Source organism: Molothrus ater, chromosome 16 (assembly GCF_012460135.2).
Source record: "Molothrus ater isolate BHLD 08-10-18 breed brown headed cowbird chromosome 16, BPBGC_Mater_1.1, whole genome shotgun sequence".
NCBI lineage: Eukaryota > Metazoa > Chordata > Aves > Passeriformes > Icteridae > Molothrus > Molothrus ater.
The window spans coordinates 4,524,759-4,551,316 of NC_050493.2; the positions used below are offsets into that span (position 1 = coordinate 4,524,759).

The 26,558-nt window shown below is 48.0% G+C and overlaps 1 protein-coding gene across 1 annotated transcript; it reads right to left on the minus strand.

The window, feature by feature from the left end:
• Positions 1–3,539: 3,539 nt before the first annotated feature.
• On the minus strand, positions 3,540–12,925 carry CHST12 (carbohydrate sulfotransferase 12). Its single transcript, XM_036392844.2, has 2 exons — positions 12,840–12,925; positions 3,540–5,301 (listed from the first exon to the last, which is right to left on the minus strand). The coding sequence occupies exon 2, from the start codon at positions 5,205–5,207 to the stop codon at positions 3,957–3,959; it is 1,251 nt and encodes a 416-aa protein (XP_036248737.1). The 5' UTR covers positions 5,208–5,301; positions 12,840–12,925; the 3' UTR covers positions 3,540–3,956.
• Between the last annotated feature and the right edge of the window lie 13,633 nt (positions 12,926–26,558).

A 26,558-nucleotide genomic window follows, 5' to 3' on the forward strand; every position in this document is an offset into this window, starting at 1 on the left:
TCTCAGGGTGAATGTTGTCCGTGGGTGATGAGTCTATAGTTTTGTCCCCCTAAACACAGGTGAATTAAAGGGTTAAGGCAAAAAAAAAAATATTGAGATGCAAAGGTACCCATGTGTTAAAGACACTCCCACCCTGACAAAGTCATGTCACTGCCTAAAAAACAAGGAGTTCTGACCTGACAGCCCTTTCCTGGAGGACACAGGGGCTGCAAAGCCAGGCCACATGCATCCCCCTCCACCAGAGAATCCGGCATCAAACAGCGAGGGACCAAATCTGTTCAATGGTTGTGTAAAGATTTTGGCTCTGATGCTGAGCAAGCACTAAAACTGGTTTCAGTTCTACCCAGCTGGAAACATCTTGGTCAAACCCCAGGTTATTTTTGCATCTGCACATCAGTTCTGCCTCGTTAGAGACTCCGTGCTGTCTTTGGCCAAGTGGTCAACCCCAGGGAAAAGCAAGCCAAGAGGGGAACAGGACACAACTTTGCAGGCTGAGCATGAAATGACAAAGCCAGGTTTATTCAGACACAAATAGCCTGCTTCAAAGCATTTTCCAGCCCTCATGAAACTGATATGAGCATCATATCCATCTACATTCCAGGATTTTCAGCCCTCTTCTGACTTCAGGCCAGCACGGATGCATTCTGCCTGCCATTATTTGTCAAATACCAAATTCCAACTGCTTTACAAAACCAGGGGGGAAGGAAGCATGGCTGGTTGAACTCTTTGTCCTTCTCCCCCCCACATACACACTTTCACATCATGAGAACAGAGCAAGAAACCCACAAAAAATGCACATTTCCAAAGCCAGAGGCTACATCCCAGTTCTGGCAACCCAGTGGTCTTACCACAAAGCTCAGCACAGCCTGGATCCCCTTTGACTTCTTAACAATACATTCACAGTGGTGGCAGGGTGGGGAAGAAGAGCTTCAAAAGGGAGGAGCAGCAAGGAAGAAGTTATTTTGAATCCAGAAGCCAACCACTGCAACATGAACACTCCCCATCAGAGTTTTACTGCTTCTCCTGGGAAGAGCTTTGAAGCGTGGCAATGGAAAATGAGGAGAGAGCCAAGAGCACCCAGCATGTTGGCTGGGGACAGTTCTGCAAGCACTAAAATGTCTAAGATATCAGTAAAGGCTGGACTTGGTGAGATGAAAAAGGGAAAGTAGAGAACGCAGGGTCCTCAGTGGCCGCATGCCATCCGTACATTCTCCTGCCTGCAGTTCCAGCGAGGCTGATGGAGCCATTGGGATGCAGGCAGCTTGCTCAGCCTCACACATGGGGTGTTTTGGACCTCAGTGTGATGCAGAGCGGTGTTAGCACATGAAGCTGGAATTTACTCACTTCATCCAGCTTTGGATGTGGAAAGAGGAATCAGTGTGTTCCAAGTCTCTCCTGTCTAGCCAGTGTCAGCAAGGGAGCCTTGGAAAAACCTTTTTCTTCTATGGCAATTAAATCACAAGGCAGCCACATGGAGAGGATAAACTCTCACACCACATGGAGCAGCTGCTGGGCAGCTTTTGCAGCCATTTTGCACCTTTTCTGCCCACTGCACAACCAGGACCTCGCTGCCAAAAATGGTAACACTCTGCAAGCCATTCCTCCCCTGGCCTGGATGACTGCCAGCCCATGACCTTGAGAAGATGCTCCTGGGAGAGGCTGTGACCATGAATCACAGGACAAGTGTGGTTGGGGAGGCAGCAGCTGGTTTGCAGGGTGGCACTGGTATCCAGCAGCCAAGCACTGCTCAGAAGGGCAGGAAGGGAGAGGACCAGATCAGGAGGTGCAGGGGAAGCAGCTGGTGGGAAGCTCACACGGCATCTGTGCTTTGGCCCCAGCCCCCCCATGCCTGCACATACTAAACTTCAATTACATGCAAATTAAAAGAGGAAAAAATAAACACTTTGAAAAGACAAGAGATGAAAACATCCACGCTGTGTTTTTTGAAGAGCGGGATGAACCCACCCTGAAGAAATGTAAATGTAGCAGGAATCAAGAGACTCCCGGGATTACTCATTACAGGAGACGAGACTCTACATCTCTCTGTTTTGCAGCAATTAACTGTTAACTGGGGAAAAAATTGAATAGATCAACACTTTTCTATTATTAGTTTTAAATAATGACTCAGAAGCAGGCACTTCCTTTTTCCCCAAGCTATGAGGAGCAAAGCACCAAGACCCTGACAACGGCTTCAGGCTCATTTAAACTGCAAATATCTCTGCACAAATTACAGGAGAGTGGTGTGAGTACAAGGAGAAACAAACCCTTTGTATTGAGTCTAACTACCAGCAATTACCTCTCATTTATAGGTTATAAAGCTTGATACAGCACATTTATTAGAAAGACCATAGAGTACTTAGATGTATTTGTGCAGAAATTGGGGAAGTGAGGGGGAGAGAGAGAGAGGGAAAGTCATGCTTGCTGATGGCCTTGGAGAGAAACTGAGTAAAAGGCCAATACAAAGAAGTCTCCCCAAAACACAGAGCTGTCTCCCAGGGCCTGACCCTGGACCTTAATCACTGATACCATCCACAGTCCAGGGAAATAATTAAGCATTTCAGCGCTGAAAGAGTTGCCTGCCTAATCTGCTAAGCAAACGATTTTTGCAGAGCAATTCAGAGGGAGAAAGAGAAGCAGATTCAGCTGATGAGACACAAAAAGTCTCTAAAGGCATTAATTTCCTTTGGGAAGCAGCCCACATGCTCCCAGCACAGTGGGAACCATCACTCCTGCAGCAGATCCCAGCAAGGCAGATGATCAAATCTGCATCAGCCATTTGGAATAAGCAGAAAGGCAGCAGATGAGGATGTGGTGTCACGAGCAGTAGCTGGAATGCTGAAAACAGAAAAACTTTGAGTTGACCTTGACATCTGCTTATTGAAAGAAACCTTTTGGATCTTCTTCTCCCTGGGATAAGCATCTGCATCCCTGCCACATTCCCTTAAAGCGTGCACAGGATGATGAAGACACAGCACAGATCTCAAGGGACCTGCACTGCCTGCAGCAGTGACCAAGACACAGAGCAGCACACCACCAGGGCCTGGCCAGCTCACCCATCCAGGAGCACTCTGCCCATCCTGGCTGGCCACAACCCCTAAGAACATCTCCACCCTCCTGGAATGGGATAAGTCATGGGAATGCTCCACATGAGCAAGGTATAGGGGCTGAACCTCAGCTTTGAGTCCCACAGTGCTTGGCCAAAAGGTCAGGCAGTGCAGAGGTGCTGTGTTGGCCACCTGCATGCCCAAAACACCCCACAGGACTTGCTGTCACTGCTCCCAATGCCATTTCCTTCCTGTGACCCTGGTGTCACACTCCACACCTGTGAGCAGTGTGAGTCACCAGAGTCCTTCCAGGTGTTCTTCCAGGCCTGTTTGGCAGAGTCAGGCACTGACCCATCCCACTGCCTCAAGCCCATCTTGAAGTGACCACCAGCAGACCTGGCACCATACACATCCCAGCCCCCAGAGAGAATCTAGTGCTCTGCAAACCTTGGACCTCTGAAGCAGCAGCCCTGAGACAACACACAGAGGCAGGTACATAATTTCTTGGAGTTTTCTTTTACTTTTTTTTTATTCCTTCCCTTCCTTTGCCATGACACACGCTTTGTTTTAAATATCTTAAATATATTAATTTTTAAAAAGTATTAATAAAAAGCTACTGAAGGACATGATTGGCAGAGTGACCAAGGGCAGCAACCCATTGCAAAGTATGGGAACATTTTAAAAAACAGAAAATAAATGATAACTCAAAAAAATGGCCTTTTTGCATATGCAGAGCTGGCTGTAATACCCTGGACTCTGGCATTATTGTAAAAATGGAAGGGGAAGCAGTAGAAAAAATATATTCCATTGTACCAACTTGCATTGGGAAGGGAGTTCAGAGCAAAAACAAGGAGGATTGAAACATTTTTGGTATTTCAGATGTTCCCTCCCACACCCACTGCCCAATCACTTTCAGTCTTTAAGCAAGTTTTCTGGCTTGGGGTAGCCAAAGAGTACAAAATCTGCTTCATAAAGCTTGTAGAGCTGCTGCCTCCAAGCCAGTGGGATTTTGGCAAACCAGTTATCTTCCCAGCTGCTGGCAGTCCTGTTTCGGTAGCTGGGTGGGAAGCGAAGCAGCCTGTCCACTTTGAGGAGCTGCAGTAAATAAGCAGCGTCCTCATCCAGCGTCTCCAGCTTCCCGATGAAATCATAGTCTATCTGGCACGGGTGGCACAGACGGTAAACCTGCCTCCAGTGCTCATTGAAGGGGGCCATCTTCTCTGTCCTGGGATCCAGTAAGTACTGGATGAAGTCAGAAAAGGAGACTTTGAGGCCCGCCCCGAAGGCCTCGCTGACCGAGGTGGGAAGGTTGGTGTGGTTGGAGTAGAGCTTTAGCATGGGGATGGCGAAACGCCGGTAGAAGTCCTCGTTCTCCAGCTCGAATTTGCTGCGGAAAGCGGAGATGAGGCGGACAAAGGGGTCTCGTACGAAGAGGAACTTGGTGTATTTCTTCAGCTTGATCTTCATCAGGTGCCGGGAGAACTTCCCGTAGCGGCGCCAGAATTTGTTGAAGGTCAGGTGGGTGCTGGTGTTGTGGACGTGCTCCCGGGGGATATCCAGAGGGTTCCTGTAGGGGACCCCCTGGTCCAGCAGGCTCTCACTCAGCACGATCATCACACGTTTCCAGTTGGTGCAGGCCACCTTGGGCACGTAGCAGTAGATGATGCCGTGGCGGTCATCCACGATCAGGTGGTTGAGCTCGTAGTTGGGAATGTCATCGAAGGAGCGCTCCTTGGTGGGGAAGGTGAAGCTGGAATTGGCACAAAACTCATGCAATGTTCTCTGCCTCTCTACCTGCAGCTTCTCTTGGTCCAAGCTGTTCCTGTCCTTGTGTGTAGACCAGTCATAGCCCCTCACATTCTCCTCCAAGTTACTCACCACAGGCTTGTTGGAGCCCTGGACGATGAGCTGCTCTGTCTTTCGGGGGATAGAGCTGTTCTGTTTCAGGCTCGAGCTCAGCAGCTTTGCCAAAAATTCATCTACATCTGGCAAGGCTTCCCAGTCCTCACTTGCTGCAACGGCTCCCGGGGAGTGGGGTCTGGAGAAGGATGTGTGCAGGTAGAAGTGAGCCGTGCCCACGTTGTCCCAGTACACAATAATCAGGAGGATCATGAAGATGGAGACCAGCACCACAGACAGACGGAGGAGCCGTGCTTTGGTCATCCTGACACTACTGTGGTAGCTGGCTTTCACCTGGACTCACCTCTGGCTTGCAGAGTGAGGCTTGGGATCCAGCATGGTGCTGCAGAGCAGGAGCCTGGAAAGGTATGAGGAAAGAAAAGTTAATCCTTAAGAAATCCTTCTGGTTTGGAGAGAATGACCTGGCACAGTCAAAACTTGTCGTGGGTCATGACCATCCCCATTTCCACGTGGGGAGAGCTGTGAGAAGTGCCCTACTGGAAAGAGGCTCATCAGAACATGGCATGTCAGTTGTCACTTCACTGGGAACAGGTGAAACCCTATTATCAGTACACTGTCTACAGACTTCTGCTGCATCAGAAAACAGCTCAGCAGTGCTGTGTGTACAAAGATGTCACTGGCTGCTGCTGAACTGCACACAGGCTGCCTGATGAGTACAAAATGTGGGAGCAGCAGCTGAGAGAGCAGCCTGGGGCCAAGCTGGGGCTCTGCTGGGAGCATCTGATATATGTGGGGGGACAGGCAGCAAAGCGTGGAAGGGAGTGGGACAGTTTCCTAAAGGTCAGGATTTGGTTGTCACTTTTGTGCCAGATCAGGTGGCCTGGCAAAACCTGGACAAACTACACAGTGGAGGCTGAAGGTGGCCAGAGACACCCCAATGTGCTGCTTTGTGGGGTAGTGGTGATGCTGCTGAGATCAGGTTTGACCCATGCCATGCAAGGAGAAACACACTCTGAGGTCTGAGACTGGCTGGACCATTGCTCCTGCTGGCTCCACCAGCAGCACTCAGTCTGGTGCTGGGACCAATTTCCTCACTTCAGGAGCAGCAGCCTGGAGTCTGAGGGTGGCATCACTTCTTGCAGCTCAGTCCTCCTGAATTCTGCATCCTGCCCTCTGTCTGAATGTGAGCGAGTGTGCACAAGTGTGAGAAAGTGTGAGAGAGTGTGCCCAAGTGTGCCCGGGTGTGCCTGAGTGTGAGCGAGCGTGCCCAGGTGTGCCCAAGTGTGCATAAGTGTGCCTGAGTGTGCACGAGTGTGAGCAAGTGTGCCCGAGCGTGCCTGAGTGTGCCCGGGTGTGCACGAGTGTCAGTGAGTGTGCCAGGGTGTGCCCAAATGTGCCCGAGCGTGCGAGAGTGTGCACAAGTGTGCGCGAGCGTGCGCAAGTGTGAGTGAGTGTGCCTTAGTGTGTGAGAGTGTGCGCAGGTGTGCACAGGTGTACCCAGGTATGCAAGAGCGTGCCCAGGTGTGAGCGAGCGTGCCCGAGTATCAGCGACTGTGCCCAGGTGAGCACAAGTGTGCCCGAGTGTGCAAGAGTGTGCACAAGTGTGCATGAGTGTGCGCGAGTGTGCACGAGTGTGCCTGGGTGTGCCCGAGTGTGCAAGAGTGTGCGCGAGTGTGTGTAAGTGTGAGTGAGCATGCCCGGGTGTGTGCAAGTGTGCCCAGGTGTGCGTGAGCGTGCCTGAGTGTGCATAAGTGTGCAAGAGTGTGCACGAGTGTGCAAGAGTGTGCACAAGTGTGAGTGAGCGTGCCTGAGCGTGCCCGGGCGTGCCTGAGTGTGCACGAGCGTGCATAAGTGTGCAAGAGTGTGTGTGAGTGTGCCCGAGTGTGCACAAGTGTGCATGAGTGTGTGTAAGTGTGAGTGAGCGTGCCCAGGTGTGCGCAAGTGTGCCCAGGTGTGCCTGAGTGTGCGCGAGCGTGCCTGAGTGTGCATAAGTGTGCAAGAGTGTGTGCGAGTGTGCCCAAATGTGCGTAGGTGTGCGGGAGTGTGCCCAGGTGTGCCCAGGTGTGCCCGAATGTGTGTAGGTGTGCAAGCGTGTGCATGAGTGTGCCCAGGTGTGCCCAGGTGTGCCCGAATGTGCGGAGGTGTGCGCGAGTGTGCCCAGGTGTGCCCAGGTGTGCCCTCGCTCCTGCCTTGGCCGCTTGCCTGGCTGCTGGGAAGGAGGGCTCTGAGCAGGATGCAGCTGCAGTGTCCAGGCCCAGGCCCAGATCTGTGCCCAGCTGTGCCAGGTATCGATCCCCGCCCCGGGCATCCCTGCACTGCACAGCCCATAGAGACTCTGTGGAAAAGAGCTGGCTGCCCAAAAGCAGACATAATAATGTGTGGCAATTTTATCAGTTTCATAGCAGTCGTGGCTTTTTATCAATATCAAGTTTCTGGAATTAAATTATTTCAAGAGAAGTTCTGTTTAAATTTTAAAAAATTAGTAAAATATAATGATTCCAGGCCTAGAGCTTACTGAGGCAAGTTTGAGAGTATTAAAATATACAGCCATACACAGAAAGTATGCAGAGCCAATTACCTTGCAGACCTCCTTGATTTTTACACTATCTAACACACAAGAAGAAAGAAGCCTCAATCCATGATTTCAGCTTTTGGTATCACACTGTGGTCTCATCTCTGCATGAAGATGCTCTGTGCTGAAAACAAATTCCTTATTGCAGTTACGAATACAGGGCTGAAGGTGCCACTGCCTCAGTGGCTAAAGCAAGTCCCTGCTGAGAGAACACCACTGACCTGAACACACCATCCTATCTACTCTGTGTGAAGGCACCCAGTAGGTGTTATCTCCATGACCTCTCTTGGTAGCTATTTCATTTTGCCAGGAACAAAGATTACACAAACAGTTCTCCTACAATCCCCCGCCAAGGGATACAGTCCTGATAAGAGCCATGCATCAATAAAAATCTAAAGGAGAGATTACCTTTAACTGAATGATTTTGGAGATTAAGGGTGCTCTGGTAAATCTGTGTTTGTGCCCAGACACTGTTGAGTCAGGACCTCTTTTGCTGCTTTAATGTAATTTATATTTCTATCACACTCAACACTAACTGTCGTAGACATCTTTTTGTGAAAATCCTTTCTTAGGATTTTTTCCCTTCTGAGAAGCTGAGAGGCCTCAGAAACAAAATGAAACAATGGTAATCTGCTGCTGTGGAATGCAACAGGTGGATCCGTGCTTGGTCTCGTGTGGATGTTTGGATTCAGTGACCACTCATGGCAGAGCTGGCTCTCTCTCTCTGTCCGAGGCACAGACCTTTGTTTTTCATTCCTTTCTATTCTTAGCTAGCCTTCTGAGAGGAAACCTTTCCTTCTATTCTTTTTTAGTACAGTTATAATGTAATATATATATCATAAAATAATAAATCAAGCCTTCTGAACATGGAGTCAACATTTTGGTCTCTTCCCTCATCCAAGAACCCCTGTGAACACTGTCACAACTAACAACTCTTGATCACCAAAGACAGGTGAGAAATAAAGAGGCAGCTCAGATCATCCATTCTGAGGGGTGCAGCAGGTTTGAATTTTTTTTGCTTCAACCAGCCCCATCTTTTCACTGCTGTCTGCTTTCCATGACTCCCAGCCTCTTGCTTCCCACAGGATCCTCAGGGAACACCCATCTCCCCACCCTGCTGCATGTTTTCTGCTCCAAGGCTCTGTGCAGAGGCAGGCTGGCAAACCAGCCCTGAGCTCTCCCCAAGCCAGCAAGGAGCCAGTGCCCACAGCCAGGGAAGAACAACACAGCAAAGTGACGAGGTACAAGTAGTTACTGCAATGTTCTCCACCCCTCCAAGCATAGTCCAGGCTCTGATTATAAACACAGAGCAGCACCTACAGATAAAAAACAAGAGCTGTCCTTTCCACAGACATCCTAAATCTTTCCAGTGACTTCAGCACAAACCCTGCAAACACCAGCTTTGAAAACAAAGCTACTTCAGGGCAAGCTGCCCTGAAAAGTTTTGTTAAAATGAAGGCTGGGTGTCTCTTCTTCCCAAAACACAGAAGTTGCTCCCCAGCCAATTCACACCACCCTTAAACAACATCAACCCCACCCTACACAGAGATGCAGAAGAACTCAAGACCAGATATGCAGAAGTGCTGAGCTCTGTCATTCCCAGGGAAAAGGTGCTCAGTACCTCCGAAGTTCACTGCAGCCTTGCAGTGAATGACTTGGTAAAAAGTGCCCTGCATGGTGTTGCTTCTGTCTCAGGGGTGACGGGTTTTAACAACCGAAGTCCAGGTTTCAAACATTAGACAAGAATTTAGTAACAAAGAGGAACCATACCAGATACTGTTACATGTCAAAGTATTAGGTCAGCTTGTCCCAAGACACAAAACACATATCTGAAGGCTTATGGTTTCTCCACCCTGGTGTCTTTATTTACAATTTGGAAATAGGGACAGACAGAAATTCAGCAGAGCTGTAGCCTAACACAGGCTTTGCACTGCAACACCAAAAAGTGCCCTCTCCTGAAGCCAGGTTCTTATTCTGCCTGCAAAGGGGAGCTGGAGGAACTGCAGACATAACATTCTACACTCTGCAGAGCGAGAAGGAGGTATTACTCAGCAGTAATTCTCCTTGTTTAGCTAGTCAAGATTGAGGATGGAGCAGATCTGAGAAGAAACACCCAGAGAGATCAGCAGAGAGCTAAAGAAGGGGCAAATTACATATGTGCGTCAGCACTTCAGACCAAGCATCTGAGTCCAGCAGCAGAAGATAATGGAGGGACACTGCCAAGCCTCCTGCTTGGCACACTCCTGGGTTTGAGTTTTGCCCAAGTCTGTTCTTGCTTTTGATCCCATTTAGCTGCTCAGGGCAGGGACTGCTTCCTATTCTGGATGAATAGGGTGCCCACTGCGCACAGAATCCCAGCACGCTGCGCTTCCAGCGCTGCTTGAGCCCTCTGGGCTGCCTGGAATGCAGCAAGCCTGGAAAGCTGCACGGAGCATCCTCTCCTGCTGTCCCCAGACCCAGCAGCTCCCACAGCCCCGGGCAGCACTGCAGCCTCCCAGCATTCATGCAAAGCTGTCCCAGCCAGCCGTGGACACATCACCCTGCTGGCAGCAGTGACAGGGGCAGAGTGGACACTGTGTGTGGCACTCCCATTCCTGGGGCAAATGGAAAGAGGGATCTTCACCAAAGCCACCCCACAATGCAGCTTCACCAAGTGCACCCCAAGGGCTCCAGCCTGCTTTCCAGGACACGGCACGCAGGCCTGCCAGAGAGTTTGGCTTTTCCAAGACACACACACACATAGCAGCAGCGAGCAGCACAGAATCAGAAAGACTCCACTTCTATTAACTCTACCAGTGCCAGAGAGGAACCCTGGAAAAGAGCAGTAAGACAGCTTAATGCCCCCTCAGAAGGAAAAAGCTGCAGAAAACAAGAGTTGCTCTATTGATTACGAGCCATCCCCTTCCTGAGCACTTCATAAAGGATGCCAGACTGAAAGCACAAATTAGAGCTCCCTGTGCACATTAGAAGGAACGTGCCTCTGTCCTCCCCTTGCCAGAATCAAAAGGGAAAGCTTCCAGAAAGAGCCAAGAATTTACATTCAAGTTCAACCCAAAGTCACCAGCCAACAGGAACGTGCACCAGGATCCAAACAAAGCTGCCTCTGTGACACAGTGCTGGCAAACTGGAGAGTGGACCAAGTGCTATAATCACCCTACAGAGGCCCCTGAGCAGCCATCCCGTAACCATCTCCAACCTGAACCCGGCCTGGGTGTGAACCAAGAGCTTTTCTCCCCATGCCAGGCCTGGGAAAGACGCTGTGGTCTGAGGTCACCCGTGCCATGACAGGTCAAACCCCCTGCTGTGTCAAACAAACACCTCTCAAATTTAACACCAGAAAAAGGGGATGTCCCCAGCACTCTTATTGCAAAAGCCATTGCAGATGCAACTCCTCGGGGGTTTGGAAACTTTATTTCCACTTCACAGCCCGATTGTAACCGTTTATTCTTAGGACGGATAAGAGCTTAAGTAATTTGTGTCTCTTTATTCCTCTCCTCTTGGCTTTATGGAACAACTACATTCTCTTCCAGCCTCTCTGCAAAAGTAACTCCAGCTCACTTACAGGAGCAGTAAGGCCCACAGAAAATAAAGCAGCTTACAGAAGGGCATGTGGCAGACACAGGGGACAATAAACCCTCTCTATGAACAGCAGTGGTTTTTGAAAGAAATGTGCCTCCAAAGGCTTGGGTGCAGATCCCCTCTCTTCTTCCTTTGGGTTTCCCCAGCACTAGGAACCATCTCAACTCCTCCAGTGCCCACTTGATCTAACATGAAAAGATACAGGATTTCTGGCAGCTTACTTGGATTTTGCCTGCTTAGGAAGACAGAAAGAAGTGGAGTAAGAACTTTTAAAAACACATCAAACCCTCACCAAATTCAAATGGATACTTTCCTTTGGGGCACTTCACCAGGGATCACTGGACCCCTGCAGCCTTCTATACTTACATATCATGGTACACACCAGTTATGCTTAGGGAATCAGCAACCTCTACAAAAGTGGAATCTAATTTAATATCCTAAAGGTGCAGGAGAACAAGCACCCACCAGAGAAAGCAGTCTGTACCAATAAACAAATTTCATGCACTTGGCTATCACTCAACACATTGTTTCTGCCCAGCTTCCCAAAAGTCTTGCACCCTTTGCAGAGCAAGGAAGTTTTACCTCATCGAATGACACCAATACTTACATTAGTATAAACACCATAAGCAAAAAAATTGAGCTGCTTTGCATGTTGCACCACGACTTAGTCCATATACGCTAGAGACCAGCAGAAGAACAGTCCTAATCTACACTTTGCCAGCACCCTGCCCACATTGCTGCCACAAAGCCTGGTTTGTACAGGCTTGGCAGCACTTGTCACCTCAATTTTAATATCCATACTTGGAAGTTGTCACAATTTCCTGAATTTCAGGAAGAAACTCCCAAAACGCAGGACATGCCATTCGTCCCTTACTTTTATCACAAACTTCCAGCACACGTACCATCTCTGCCTTCACAATCGCAGGGAGCACCTCAGGCAGCCCCGGTGCTGCAGCCTGGGCCAACAACACCCGGGGACATTTGTTGTGTGTCACCCCTGGCTGTAGTCACCTTACAAACAGCCGGTTCCGGCAGTTTTGAGCTCTGCAGTGAAGTTCAGGCTGGAAGAAGAGCGTTTAGGGCCGGATGCCCGCGGAGCAGCGCTGGATCCCGGCTGCATCCCGGCATCGCTCCCGCTCATCCCCCGGCCGCTGCCCAGCCCGGCAGGGGCTGCAGAGCACCCGGCAGAGCTGCACCAGCCTCAGGCCCAGCACCGGGGCTGGAGGGACTCACAGAATCATTAATGTTGGAAAAGATCTCTAGGATCGAGTCCCACGATCATCAATCTAACGCTGTCAAACCGTGGCCCCAAGTGCCACATCTACATCTACCTCCAGGGACGGTGACACCACCACCTCTCCGGACAGCTCATTCCCTGGGTCAGCTTGAGGCTTTTTCCTCTTCTTCTGTCTTTTTATATTTGGGAGAAAAGACCGACACCCACCTGCCTACAGCCTCCTCCCAAGTGGCCGTGCAGAGCGATGTGGTCCCCCCGGTCCTCCTTTAATCCAGGCTAAACCCGCCCAGCTCCCTGGGGAGCGTCCAGCCGGGAAGGTGCCGCATGTGCGGAGAAGGGGATCTGCCCCGCAGAGCCCTCGCAGCCCCAGCCCCGCGTCCCGCCGGACCGAGCCCTACCTGGCACCGCGGAGAGCGGAGGGACAGGCGGGGACACGCCACGCTCATAACCGGGAGCTGGTCCGGCCCCGGGGCGGCACCACCTCAGCGAGCCCCGCCCGGCCTCTCGGACAACCCCCGAGCCCTGCCCTGCCCGGCCCCGCGCTCACCTCCCGCCCGGGCACCGCAGCCTTCGCCTTCTTCCCCTTCTTCTCCTTCCCTCCTCCTCCTCCTCCTCCTCCCGCCGCGCTCCCGGCGCCGCCTCTCGCGAGACGCCGCGCGCGGGGGTCCCCGCGGGGCCGCGCAGGCGCCGCTCCGCCCGCCAGGGGCGGCCCCGGCCGCGCGCCCGCCCTCGCCTGAGGGAGCGCAGGGCGGGCGGCGGTGGGGCGGCTCCGGAGCCCTCACACCCTCCCGGCGTGAGGAGAAACGGCCATAAACGAAACCACAGGATTCACCTGAACATGTGGAAGAGCTGCTTGCCATGGAGGGGGGCAGAGCACTGGAATAGGGTGGCCAGGGAGGGTGCGGGTCTCCCTCTCTGGAGATATCCCACACCCACCTGGACGCATTCCTGTGTCGCTTGCTTTAGGTGACTCCTCTGTGGCAAGGAGTTTGACTAGGTGATCTTCAGAGGTCCCTCCCAACCTGAAAATTCTGTGTTCTTGTAAAAATTTAACGTAAATCTCACTTTTAAATTAATTACAGGTTACCACACCTTAACGCTGTGTGGGTATTTAATGTCCCTGAAGCTTGGGTGGCCAACAGTCATTATAAGGAGCAAAGTCTAAATAACTGGACACAGCAAGGCTAGAAAATGCTGCTGAAAAATCCCAGCACAGTTTAAGCTCCTTTTGCTTCTCTAGTTGTTTGTGATTGGTAAGAATTGAATAAAAAAAAAACATTAGCCCAGCACTGAAAATTCCACTTTGCACAAGACACGGGCTGCAGCCTCACATCCAGCAATAATCAAACATACAAGTGATAATTTACAGATCCCACCTCCAAGATTTCAAGCTCCAGCTTTTACATAAATTAACAGACTTAAATGTAGATTTTTCAAACAGGGAAGTTGCAGATCACCTGGCTTTGTACTCTTCACAGCAGTCATGGAAAATTATCAAACTCTTTGTCACACAAACTTTCCCTTTGGAGATGCAGCCTCAGACTGAGGTGCTCAGCTCAATTCAGTTCACTGGAAATGGCACCAAACACTGCAACTTTTTCATAGTGATTCAGCCCAAAGGTATTTAGTAGAGATGTATATGCTTAGAAAGTTTTATTTTCCCTCATTTTTGGTCCTGCACTGTTTGCAGGTCACGTGAGGTCTTGTAAATCAATCCTGGCTCAGGACTTGCTGGCACAGGTTTGTCTTACACACACTCTGTGTTTATTTTATCTTTATTTTTATCTTTTTTATTTCTTTATTTATCTCAAAAAGTCAGCTCTGGAGACAAGTGTTCCTGACCTTCCACTTCCCTGTCACAGTTTTCCCTGCTGCTTTCTGTTTCACAAGGAAAATTGGCTGCTTGCTACACTTGCTCATGCCCTTGCATTGATTGCATCCTCACTTCAGGGGCTTAAGGCATTAATAAAGACAAGTAATTAAGCTTCCTCATCCCTGGAGTGAACTATCCCTCATCTTCCCAACAGCAAAGCAAGAGGCACAGAGAAATAGGAGCGTGTACAGTGTCACCCAGTGAGAAACAGCACACAGGAGAATTCTTTGCAAGTGCTGCAGCTGTAAAATAGATTCTTCATCCATTTGAAATAAATGCCCAAACCTACCTGAGACTGTCACCTAAGAGGAGGAAAGCCACTTCTGCCTGGGGCAAGGAGTCACTATTCCATGCAATTATCAGAACCATTTTATTTGCAGCATATTTTAAAAGCCCCTTAAATGGAGAAGGCTGCCAGCTGAAGACGTTTGTTCCAGAAAGGAAAACACATCCCCACAGTTTACCTCCAGGGTAGTAATTCTTATCAGGGTCTTCACCTACCACCACTGCTGCCTCTCTGCCTGCAGTCAGATCTGGAATGCTCTGTAGACAGAAGAGAGCTAAGAGCAATCCCTGGCTGCTCTCACAGCCAAACATCTGCTCACCCAAACAGCATTCCAGACGTGCAGTACACCTCCCAGCTTCACAGCAGCACACAGGGAAAGAACAGGGAAACTGTTTCTCAGGCATTTACATTTGGTTTTAATAGTCAGGGAGCCTTTTGGATGCATGGGTGGCATCCACACTTTTGCCCTGGGAAAAAACAGTGGCTTGGGCTCCATGCTGACATCTTCTGGGAGACAGACACTGCTGGGAAAAGGAGGTTTTCCTCTTCTCTTGGACTCTGTTAACACCCTACTTGTTTTAGACTGAAGCTAACAGCTAGAGCACACAGGACAGAGCAAAGACTTGAAGCAGGGATATAGAACAGGAAATCTACAGTGTATGAGCTTCCTCTCCTCCCTGCTCACCTTCCCTCTGCTCTTCAGCAGCATGACACAGAAGCTTAAATACATTTTAAGGCACTTTTGAATCTGCTTCCTCGACTTCCAGCAATCTTGAAATTGCAATCCTTTGGGGCCAAAGAGAGTCCTGCTCATGGGTGACTTCTCTTCAGCCCTGGGCTGGCTCCCCAGACAGGTCACTGCCTGTGGCTTTTGCCGACTGCTGGCACCATCTGCAGGCCCTGCAAGAGAGGGAAGAGGAGGAACTCAGACAAATTTCTCATACCTTGATTTGAGTCTCTTTGCCAGTCAAAATGGGGAAGAGACAGATTGCTACAGGCTGTGGAGGGATGAGTTTGGCAAAAGCCAAGGATCTGCACTACGCTGCTTCAGGAAGATCCCAAGGTGACACCTTCAGTGGAAGCAGTATGTTGGCATGTGGCTAACTCAGATAAAATTCTGTGCTTCACATATGGATTTGACTGGGGTTATGAACACCTCTGAACATGTTATTTTCTCTTCCTAAGAGCTTATTTTTGGCTAAAGGGAGATGGAGTGTAACTCCTTCTGGAACATTGCCCATGTCATCTGTTGCAAAGAAAAAAGGCTTAAAACTTGGCTATAAAACCTCTACCCATGTGACTGCTTTCACAACTGGACCATTTGTGTTGCATTTACAGCTCTTTTAGTTCAGATTGCACCAGAGCAAGTGCTGAAGAGTGCCACCGTTCCTCCTGTGCCAGCCAATCTGATATTTCATGCACTCATTTGTTTCTGTAGGTCCTGTCCTTTGATGTGACCAGCATTGCTGTGCTGCGTGGTGCTTGCAGGAGATTTGCCTTTTGGCACTACCTTGAGTGGAGTCCCCTCAGCTGGAAGCAGGGAGAGCTTTGTTATAAATAGTGGAAACAAAGCACAGATTAAAAGTATTTTGCAATGTACAAGTTGCTAAAATCTAGCCAAAATAAATTAGAGCATTGTAAATCAAAAGTTAACCATTTTTTAGTAAAAAAAAACTAAGAAAAACTTAGGAGGATCAGTAAACACCCCTTGCCAGAACTGTGAAGGATTCTGGCAACATTTCAATAGGATTGGGGTGTCCAGTTCCCCATAACTTCTCCTGGTATTGTATGTCTGCACAAAGCCAAACTACTGAAGCTGGCAGATGGTCAGTGCAGCCTATCACTGGTATCCTTGCTGAGGCTTAGCTTGGATATGAAACAAAGGCTAAACTGAAATCAACAACTCCCTGCACATGAGCCCAACTGAACATTAATGCTTCCCCATAGATTACAGAGGCATAGCTGAGGCAGTTGTCTACAAAGGATGTGCTTTCTTACCCAACAAAGGCTACTTACACCGTATAAAAATGATTATTTACTGGTAGTTCTGATTGTTAGCGTTTAGCCTGACTTATTTCTCACATGCCAATCCATCTTCTCCAGCAGAGCTGATGCAGGATGTCCCCATCTGTCAGATGTGATGTCAGGCACAGAGAAATCTCTTTGGCCCCTACCTGAATGGTGGTGGACAAGAGCCCTGGCCTTGGTGGCAATGGATCTGCTCCTTGCAGCTTTGGGATGGAGGGAAGAGGCTGGCTTGGTGCAGGGGGCTCTCACAGACTTTGTCTGTACTGGGGCCTGAGGGAGTCCAGGGCTTATCTTTTAAGATCTGGAAAACATCAAGATGAGTTAAACCCAGTGGTGTTGTCTCTGACCTCTGACTGTTGTCCACATTGCACCAAAAATATTCCCTGCCCTTCCCACCTGACCGGCTCAGCTTGCTCTTTAGACAGGAGGTCAGGGCATTATAGAAGAATAAACTTATTTCCTCATGCAGTTTGTACTATGTTTCTCTTACTCTATTTAAAAACCACTTGCTCCCCTGGATCTATGCCTTCTGCTCAGCTCATCCCTTTTAGGAAAAAAACACTAAGATAAGCTCGTGTTCCCACTCTGTGAAAGTTTGGTTCTTTTGCTCTTTGGCAATTTCCTCCAAGGTCTCTGGACTCAGTAGAACAGCAGCAAAGTCTACAGGGGGCTTTTCCCCATGGAAAATCTCACATACACTAGGTTTGGCTGCTCTGCATGTTCTGCCATCACAAGAGCAGGATGCTTTCCACAACAAATGTGCCTTGAATTCAGTTCCTGCCGTACTGACCTGCTGAACTGAGCTTTCTGGCAAACCAGAGAAAGTTGGGCAGAGATGGGTATCCAGAGACCACACTTCCTACAGAGTGTCATTTTAGATGATCTGTAACTGCCACTGTGAACAGAATATGCCAAGAGGTTAACAGATGAAAGCACAGACCCCTTATCGACAGGCAGAGATGGAACATGTGTAACTGGGAGCTGTCAAGCTGTGGGGAAAGCAAGAAAGCTGGTAAACATGGTGATAAAGAACACAGCAAGGAATACCTCAAATTCATTTTTGTCTCCTGATCCTCACTATCTTGGCTACTTTATTTAGTTTTAAAGCCTGGCAACAGAGCAAATTGAAACATGTCCCGTAGCTCTCCCTGCAGAGAAGGCTCCTGCTAAAACAGAGCTGCTTTGCAAGAGCAATATACCAGGAAACTTTTTAAAGGGATTTCAGTTTCTAGGGGCCCTCCCAGTTTGGTATCTCCCAGCTTTGTGGACTTACCTGGGAGGTGCCAGGTCCCCATGGCCTAGAGAATGAGTCTAATGATAAGAAGGACTTGTCTAACTCAAGGGTGATGGAGGGAATGTCAAATTCCACCCCCCAGGGAATATCATTCATGCCTGTCCTGTGCTGTTCTACCAGCAGCAGGTTGATCTCCTCTTGCTGCTTCCTGAGGGTCCTGTGAATCCATGAATCCATGACATCCCTGTCTTCATCCTCTGTATTTCTTCCTTTCTCGTCCTTTGATGGAATATCATCCCTGCATGCACCCTGAGCCTTCTCTGGTTTCCAACTGCCAGGAAAAAAAAAAAAGAAGAAAGGAACTTCTGGGACACAGTGACATAGCTGTAGTGATGCATAGCCCTTCATTGTGTCTGTCCAGCCTCTTCTTCCATGACAACAGCAGAATTAATTAGTCCAGGCTGCTCTGAATCTGCACAAACCACGCAAAAGAACACAATTACCTTCCTCCCTTTGCCTCCTATATGATTTTTCTGTGGAAAGAATGCCCCAACACAAATTACTGCCTGTTTACAGGAACTTGTTGAATATCTTTTGATATCTTTCATGTCCTCAAGATTGTTTTAACCATAAATGACCAGTACCAAAAGGGAGTCTACAAGAAAGATGGAAAGAAATTTTTTACAATGGCATGTAGTGGCAGGACAAGGGGAAACGGCTTCAAACTGACAGAGGCAGGGTTAGATTAGATGTTAGGAAGAAATTCCTTACTGGGAGGGTGGTGAGGCACTGGTGAGGGTTGCTCAGGGAACCTGTGGATGTCCCATCCCTGGAAGTGTTCAAGGCCAGGCTGGATGGGGCTTAGAGCATCCTGGTCCAGTAGAAGGTGTCCTACCCATGGCAGGGGTCTTGGAATGAGATGATCTTTAAGGTCCCTTCCAACCCAAACTATTCTATGATTCTATAAAATTTACAGAGGCATTAGGTGGGTGACTAGTGATAGGGAACTGACACCTACTTATAAATTTATCCAGAAGAAAAGGATGCTGCTGCTTTTCCTGGCATGGAATCATGCCTAGAGGTTCTGCATCCAAATGGAAACCACTTTACAAGGACTGAGTGACTGGACCAGGGAAGGACCAATCCAGTCTGTGCTTCACCCAGTTTTTCCCTTAAAACACAAGTTCAGAATTTGGACCAAAAGAGATGAGATGTCTCCCATTTATACTTTAGTCTCCATCCTAAACTCGATGCTCCATGTGCTGGTTGCCTTATGGAACTGTAGCTCCTCCTGGTGAGTTTGGAGGTCCAAGTATCCATCATGATGGAAGCTAAGGAGATTCTCACTGAGCAGTTGTTGGGAGGTGCCTGCAGGTGTCCAATGCAGCTCAGTGTTGGTGTTTTCCAGCTCCATCAGGCTCTCCACATCTCCATTTGCTCTCTGAAAGCCTTGATCATCTGTGCCCCCAAGGTGTTCATCACTTGGCTGCTGTGTGTGCCTCAGACCCTTGGTGCCTCTCTGCTGCAGGAGAAGACATTTCTGATCTGACATTAGACCAGATGAATCTGTGATGTCCCCCCAAAACTACTCTGGGACCAGGCCAGATGTTTTAAGATGTTGTTTTATAGGATTCTGCTTCTTTCTGCAGCCTTGTCAAGTTCATCATGCACTGAAGAAATCTGATACAGCTTTATGATTCCATTATTAGCAATAGCTAGGGCTCATTACTATGCTTTTGTGAATATAAAGGGGAAACTGCATTGCAGGGAGATCTCTTCTGCCTTTGTACACACCAAAAGGAAAAAAGGTATCTGTTTTCTGTGCTTGTAATCTAGAAATAACCTTGGCTGTCAGTTGCAGAGGCCTAATATATCTCATGTATAGTCTGTCAGAGAACTTGACTATTTTTATTTCATTTCTTGCCAGATTCACTGACAAAAGGAACAATTCCTGGGGCAGAACAATCAGTGTTTTAAAATCTTCACCCTGCCCGTCTCTCTATTTTTTTCTTTTTTAAATTGCATTCAATGGCTCACAGAGCAGAGCTCAGTGTCCTGACACAGCCTCAGAGCCCGCAGTGACACAGCTACAAACTCGGTCACCTCTCTGTGAGAGACAGGACTCCCCACAGCAAATGCCACCATTTGATGTCAAATCTCTTTTCAAGGGCAGCTTTGTGTAATTTAACACATTTAAGGCTGAGGAAGACGCTGAGAAGGGCAATACCCAGAGTCACACAGTACATCAGAAAGAGGCTCATGCAGAGAAACAACTTCAGCTCCCCCACCGGCCTCCACTGCCCATCGGAGAGTCCTTCCCACTTGCTCCTCTACAAGCACTCCTGAGCCACAGGAGACCCAGCAGGCACCACCACACCCCATCCCCCACACACACAGAGCCCCTCTCCCTCTGTCTCCCCTCCAGAAACCCCAGAGCTGTTTTAGCTCCTGGCTCTACATTGCAGAACCCCACGGTTGGGGCTGACTGCACTTTTCTCCTTCTCCTGGTTCTCAGCCCTCTCCCTCAGCCACTCAACCTTCCCACATCATCCTCTGCCTTTCTATTATTCTGCCCCATTTTGTCACCTTCAGATTTCCCTTCTCATCTACAACTCACGTAATTTTATTTCCGCTGTTCCCTTCATCTGCATTTCTTCTCTCACTCACACCTCTACACCAACCTACACTGCCCACTCCTGAAATTTGTTCTTTCTTCATCCACTGCATCTTCTATTTCCACTTGCAAGATTATAGTCATAGAATCATAAAATGGTTTTGGGTTGGTTATCCTCTCATTTCACACCTGCCATGGGCAGGGACATCTTCCACTAGACCAGGTTGTTCCCAGCTCTGTCCAGCCTGGCCTTGAATATTTCCAGGGCTGGGGCAGCCACAGCTTCTCTGGGCAACCTGTGCCAGGACCTCAGCACCCTCTATAAATCTCTGAAGTTTACCTTCTTGGCAGTTGTTTGCTCTGGTACCTGTGTCTTGCTGTTTTTTGCACTATAGGCAGAGATCAAGGTCATTTGAGATTCCTGGGAGGAGGCACTGGCTGGGCTGATGTGTGCAATCACAACAGTCCTGCTGTTGTCCCCTAAGGAGTCCTGGAGAGATGCAATGTTGATGTGGTTAACGTGGATGTGACAGGGTTTTATTGTTCAGGGGCAACCACTGTGCCTGGGTACCCTGCATCCCCTGCAGTTCATTGGGATTCTGGTAGAGAATCCCAATTAGGAGTGAAGGAAATGCTGGTAAAAGACCATTCATTAGGCCCTCTCTCCATCAACAGTAAAATCAATAAGTAATTAACTTGCTACAAAAGAAGAATTTTTGCAAGAAGATCCCAATTTACACAAATGCACTGGCAGCATCCCAATTCTGCTCACAAAAGGAAGCTGCTTTTCCCTCCATGTCTCCTCCTTCCCTCTATCCTCTGGAAAACACATCTGTCATGAGCAGCAGTGAGAGCTCAGCACCAAGGCTTGAGGCAAGGTTCATAAATGGGCTTGTAAAGTGTCCATAAAATAACCAGCGTGGCAGAGAGCGTGTCTGCAGCCTTTCTGATTTCCTAAGGGAGAGACAGCTTATGACAGCACACAGTCACTCTCAGTCCTCCTTCCTCCTGCCTCAAAAAATTTATTGTCCAATTTCAGCAAAATCTTAGAGAAGGGATGAAACATTCAAAGGCATTAAATTAATTTAAAAACTCACTGGTCACCTGTGAGCTTAGAGATGTATGACCCACATCTACACAATTTCTTTAACCCTAAAAAAGCTCCTTCCTTGATCCTCTGAGAGGCAAAATGAACAGGTCTTTCCTGTTCCTGTTCAAGACACAGCAGCAAAGCCCAATTGCCATTGGAGCAAGTTTCCCCAAAAAATGATGCTTTGCTTCCTATTGATTTTCACCCCATAATTTCCTCTAGTTCCTTCAGTGTCTCATCCCACAGTGACACTGTCTGAGGAGAGAGACAGTGTGTGCCATCCAAAAAGGGTGACAAGAGCACTGGCAGCTGGGCAGACAGGGAGGTTAACTGCCCACCTAGGTGTTCAGAGCTAGAGCTGTAGTCTATAAATGCTTTCTACAGCTACATTTGTTGTCTCTAAATCAGCCTCCAGCATGGCACAGATGCCCTTATCACCTCCTCCTTTTTAATGGGAAGATTTGTCTCTACTGAATTCTACCTCAATTAAGTGACTTTTCTAACATGGCAGCTTCACTGTTACTTTAGCATTTAAGTGAGGTCCACACTTCCCAGTGAGAATGGTATTTTAACTCTCCACCCTTGTCCTCACAGTAAGCACTTAATTGGCTCTATATTTTAGCTGTGGTTTTCACAGCTGTATTTTATTCCTCTGGAGCAGAACAGCTACAGGGACTACTTTACCTGTTGGACAGCATGCAAAAATGGTTGCACTAAAGCCAGAAATGACTCCTATCAGGCTCTTGGTTGTGGACATATATACTTCCTCCTAATTCAGTCAAAAAAAGCACATACTTTTGGTCAGGCACAACAGCTGTCTGAATGATCTATACCTAATTACATTCCCTGTGATTTTCTCACTATGTTTTAGAAATTCCCTGGGCTTTGGAAGGATTCACAAGCTGTTTGAATTCTGATACATCATAAGAATGAGCAGAAAAACACAGAGGTTTATTGAATTTTCTAAAGGCAGGCAAGATGCAGGAGCCTGCTGAAAGAAATATCCTTCCATATCATTATTTTATTGGACTCTGAACATGAAATGCTTTGGGTTTTTTGTGTCTGCTAAAGAAAGGAGTAAATTCATTCCCTGACCTATATTGAGAAATGCCACTGGGCTTCCAAAAATGTCTTAGGTAGCATAGAAGGATGAAGTTTGATGTTAAAGACAGCACAGGTGCCTGAACTGCTGTGAGAAGCAAAGCTGCAGCCACATCGTGGTGATCACAGAATGCAGGCACTGATTAAATTCTCCCAGCGCACCTTTCCCCAGCCTGCAAAACACAGCTCAGGGAGGGCACCAGAACCTGTAAAACCACAGAGCACAGGGAAGAGCTGTGTGAGCAGCAGAGCCAACAACGTGACAGTGACCTCACTCACCAGGGACCTCGGGAGACAAAGCTCCTCACCCCTGCTCAGGTGTGCTGCGCCTGGGGAGGGCCAGGGGAGAGAGAGAGGCAGAATGAACCCCACACATCTCCCCCCTTCTCTGGCAAAAGGAAAACCCTGACAGCCCTCTCACCTTCAGCACTGTCACCTTTTATCTGGGTGACAAGTGGCCTCTGGGCTGTGAAGTTCTGTTCACCTGCCAAAAACATTTATCTAAGCAGGGAAAACAATTCTAATGTTAAGCCTTAAAAAACATGAAAGGCTGATACCTGGGTTGCTGTGTGACCAAAAACCACGTCAAATACAAATGTTTTTCCTCAGGATCTGTTATCTCTGGGTCTTGGAGCCATCAGGTCCCCCCTCAGTGATGGGATGAAGTCAGAAGGAGAACCGCTAGGTCTGGGTTTGGGTAACAGCCTGTGGGGATCCCTCACAGCACCATCCCTCGGCCAGAGGAATGCTGCACTGCAGCTTTGCCTGGAAAACACTCACACACACGGGGCTGAAGCTGGCAGACTGGGTTTTGCAACTGATTTGGCAATTTGTGCCGTTGGAGACCTGCAAGATCCTTGGAAGGGCCGTTGAGCAGTGGAACAGTCGCTGGTGTTGGGTAAGAGCAGAGCCTGGGGACAAAACAGACCCCAGGGAGGGAGGGAGGGAGGGACAGCACTTCTTACCTCAATTTTCAGCTAAGATTCAGACAGAGGAGCTGTGAAATGAAATAACCAGGTTCCTCAGCAGCAGAATTGCCTGAAGCCTTTTGTGCAGAAGGACTGAGGGAAATATCTGCATTGCTCAAGGACAGCATCTTCATTCCCTATCTGGCTTTTAGTGAGGAAAAAAGCAAAGGTGAGAAGCAAGTTACAGAATGGTTCTGTTTCTTCTCAGTCCTTCAGGACTTATTTCAGTACATGATTATCACAGTGTGTAGTCACTGTGGAGAATGGGGTTCTTTCTCCTCCACCAAGAGGGCTCACAAGGAGATGCTCAAGGGAAGGACAGAGAACTTGTGCCTCCTTCTCCAGAGCAGCCTTAGTGCTCTCTCAGGTAAACAGGTTGTTAGATCAGCAATTAGAGCATAGGCCAGCAGAATAACCCCATTGGTGCCCCAGGAGAGAGATGAGTGCCCATGGGGTTCAGGAAACTTCAGAACTTTGGGGTTTCTTTTTCTTTTGCATTTCCTGCTAAATTCCAAGTCTCTAACAAGTATCTCTTTGATCTGCAAGTTTTCAATTACCAGAATTACTTCATTGTTGTTGGTTTTTCAAATTCTTTCATTTTCACTGGTCTAGCTCAGGCTTTAAAACCTGAGGCAACACAAGAACAAACTGCAAAGGGAACTCCTGGTTTGTCCTTGGTGGCAGCATTTGCCTGCATAAGGCAGACTGACACGTAATCATGTGCACAGGCAAGTGTGACAGGCGGGAGCAGAGCCTGGAGAATGAGGTCAGCCTGTTTCCTTGAGAAGTTCATCCTGTAACACTTTCAGGCCCCTTTTGCTGAGCTCCTGTAACAGCCAAATTTTGCTCACACGCTGTATCCATGCATCCAAGAGTCCTCTTTTCCAACCTGGGGCTAATGCCTTGTCTAACTAGCAGTATTCTAAAAGCACAAATCTTCTGCTGTTTCATGGAGGCATTAAAATATAACAAGCCACAAGCAGAGTCAATTTTGAGTCAGGATTAATAAGCAGACAGAAGCAGTTTTAAATGAGTTCAGCTGGGAGTAAAAATAGCAGGGAACATGAATGCAAATCAAAATACACCAGGAAATTTAAGTACTTTGGCTGCCCAGTCAATTAATTTGCTTCCATAATTACAGTTATTTGCATTATTAAGAGAAAAGCATTCTCATAGACAGAAGTTACTCAGACTAATGTAATGCACATTTCCTTCCCAGATTTCCATTAGAGAAAACAGATCTTGGGGAAAATGATGCAAGTCTGAATAAGCTGTATAAAAATAAAGCTGATATCCTTGTGAGATTAATGGCTGCTTCAAAATAGAAAAGAAAAAAAAAGGGTATTTCACAAGTAAGGTGCTAAACAAAAATTGCATTTGTAATCAATAAAGGGGAAAGAGAGATTCACGCTCTCTTTGCTTCTGAGAGCTGCTACCATGTGATTATTTTGTGGAGACAAGATATATTACAGAATTAGTGTGTTCAAGAAAGGTTCAGAGAGAGATCAGCTGAAGCACAATAAAAAATAATGGGATTTACATTGAAAATGAAGGTAAATAACAAGGGCACAATAAAAAGATGTAAAGAGATGTAGCAATGTAGAAGAGATAAGTGGGACCCTTCTGCAATTCCTGCTTCTTACAGAGGTGAGCAAGAGGTGGAAGATGCAGGACTGGAAAAAAAGCAGTGCCACTGCACCGGAAGCTTTGAAGCCCAGAGAGTTTAATGAAGTTTATAAAGTTAAAACCAGTTCGTTCTCCCATGGTTTGCATGTTTATCTTGACAAATTCTTCCTCTGTCTGCCTCTGTTTCTGTCTCTAACACAGCAGGACTCTGATTGAGAGGGAAGGTGGCAGAGTGAGCTCAGCTGCATCATTGCTGCAGCCAGCAGGAACCTTCAGAGGTCTGGGACCGTGGTACCCACAGTTGTGGAGCTGAGCACAATCACAGATTCCCCTGGTGTTCCCCAAACACTGATTAAAGTTATCCATGGCAAAGAAAGGGAATTGCATTTCACTAAGTACCCATTTTGTTTAATCCCAGGTAACAATCATTATGAGCCTGTTCAACCAGATCAGAGCAAGTTGGCCCTGATCTGTGCAGGTCCCACAGGGTTCCTCAGGAGCTGGAATTCATCTGGAATTCATCACAGGACTGGAGCAATTAGAAAGTAGCAATTAAGTGCCAGTGCCTCGTGCCACAACTCAATCAGTCAGAAACACTCTGCTCTGTTTGAAACACAGAATTTGACTCCAAGATTTAAAACACAATGGCACAACCTCTTTGTCAGCATTAATAACAGACAAGAGCACGTGTGTTTCAGCCTGTTTAATGTGCAGGTGAAGCCCCAGAGGAAATGTTGTTGTGGGGTTAATGGGCCCCCTGAGGCTGGGATCCTGCTCTGGCCCTCACTCACCGTGGGTGAGTGGCACAGGCCCAAAGCTGAGTGCCTGGCAGAGGGTCTGTTTGAAATTCCACCCAAGAACTGCCTTTGGGATCTCAGATAATAACAGAGGTTTGAAAAATTCTATTTTCACCTTTCCATGGGGGTTTTTGCTCTCATAAAACACAGTGACATCCCCTTTGCAGCTCCTGGCAGAAGAGCTGATGCTGCTGAAACATTTCATAGCGCACAGGAACAATGCTGTACCCAGTGAGCACTTCTCAAAACAGACTTGTTCTGCAGCCCCACCAGTCACAAGCAACTAGTTTCTATAGGAACCAGATTTATCTCCACAATAACAAACCATGTACCAATTAAACAAGGGTTTCACCAACAGCTCCCAGTCTCAAGCAGTGTAATAGACAATTTTGAGTAGTTCCAGAAGCAGTAAAGGAACATTTCTTTGCTGTGAACATCTCAGGATACCAGGTGAGCTCCCTAGTCTTGGACAGCTTTTAATATTCACAAGAATAAGTTAATTGCAGTTTCATCAGCCCTCTAAACAGGGCTGAGGGACACTGCTATGAGCAGCTCATTCCCACATCTCTTAAAAGCATTTTAAAATATTATCCTGTACACCATAATCTCAAATCCTACAGGAGGTGGAGGGGATCGTGCAAGTCTCTTT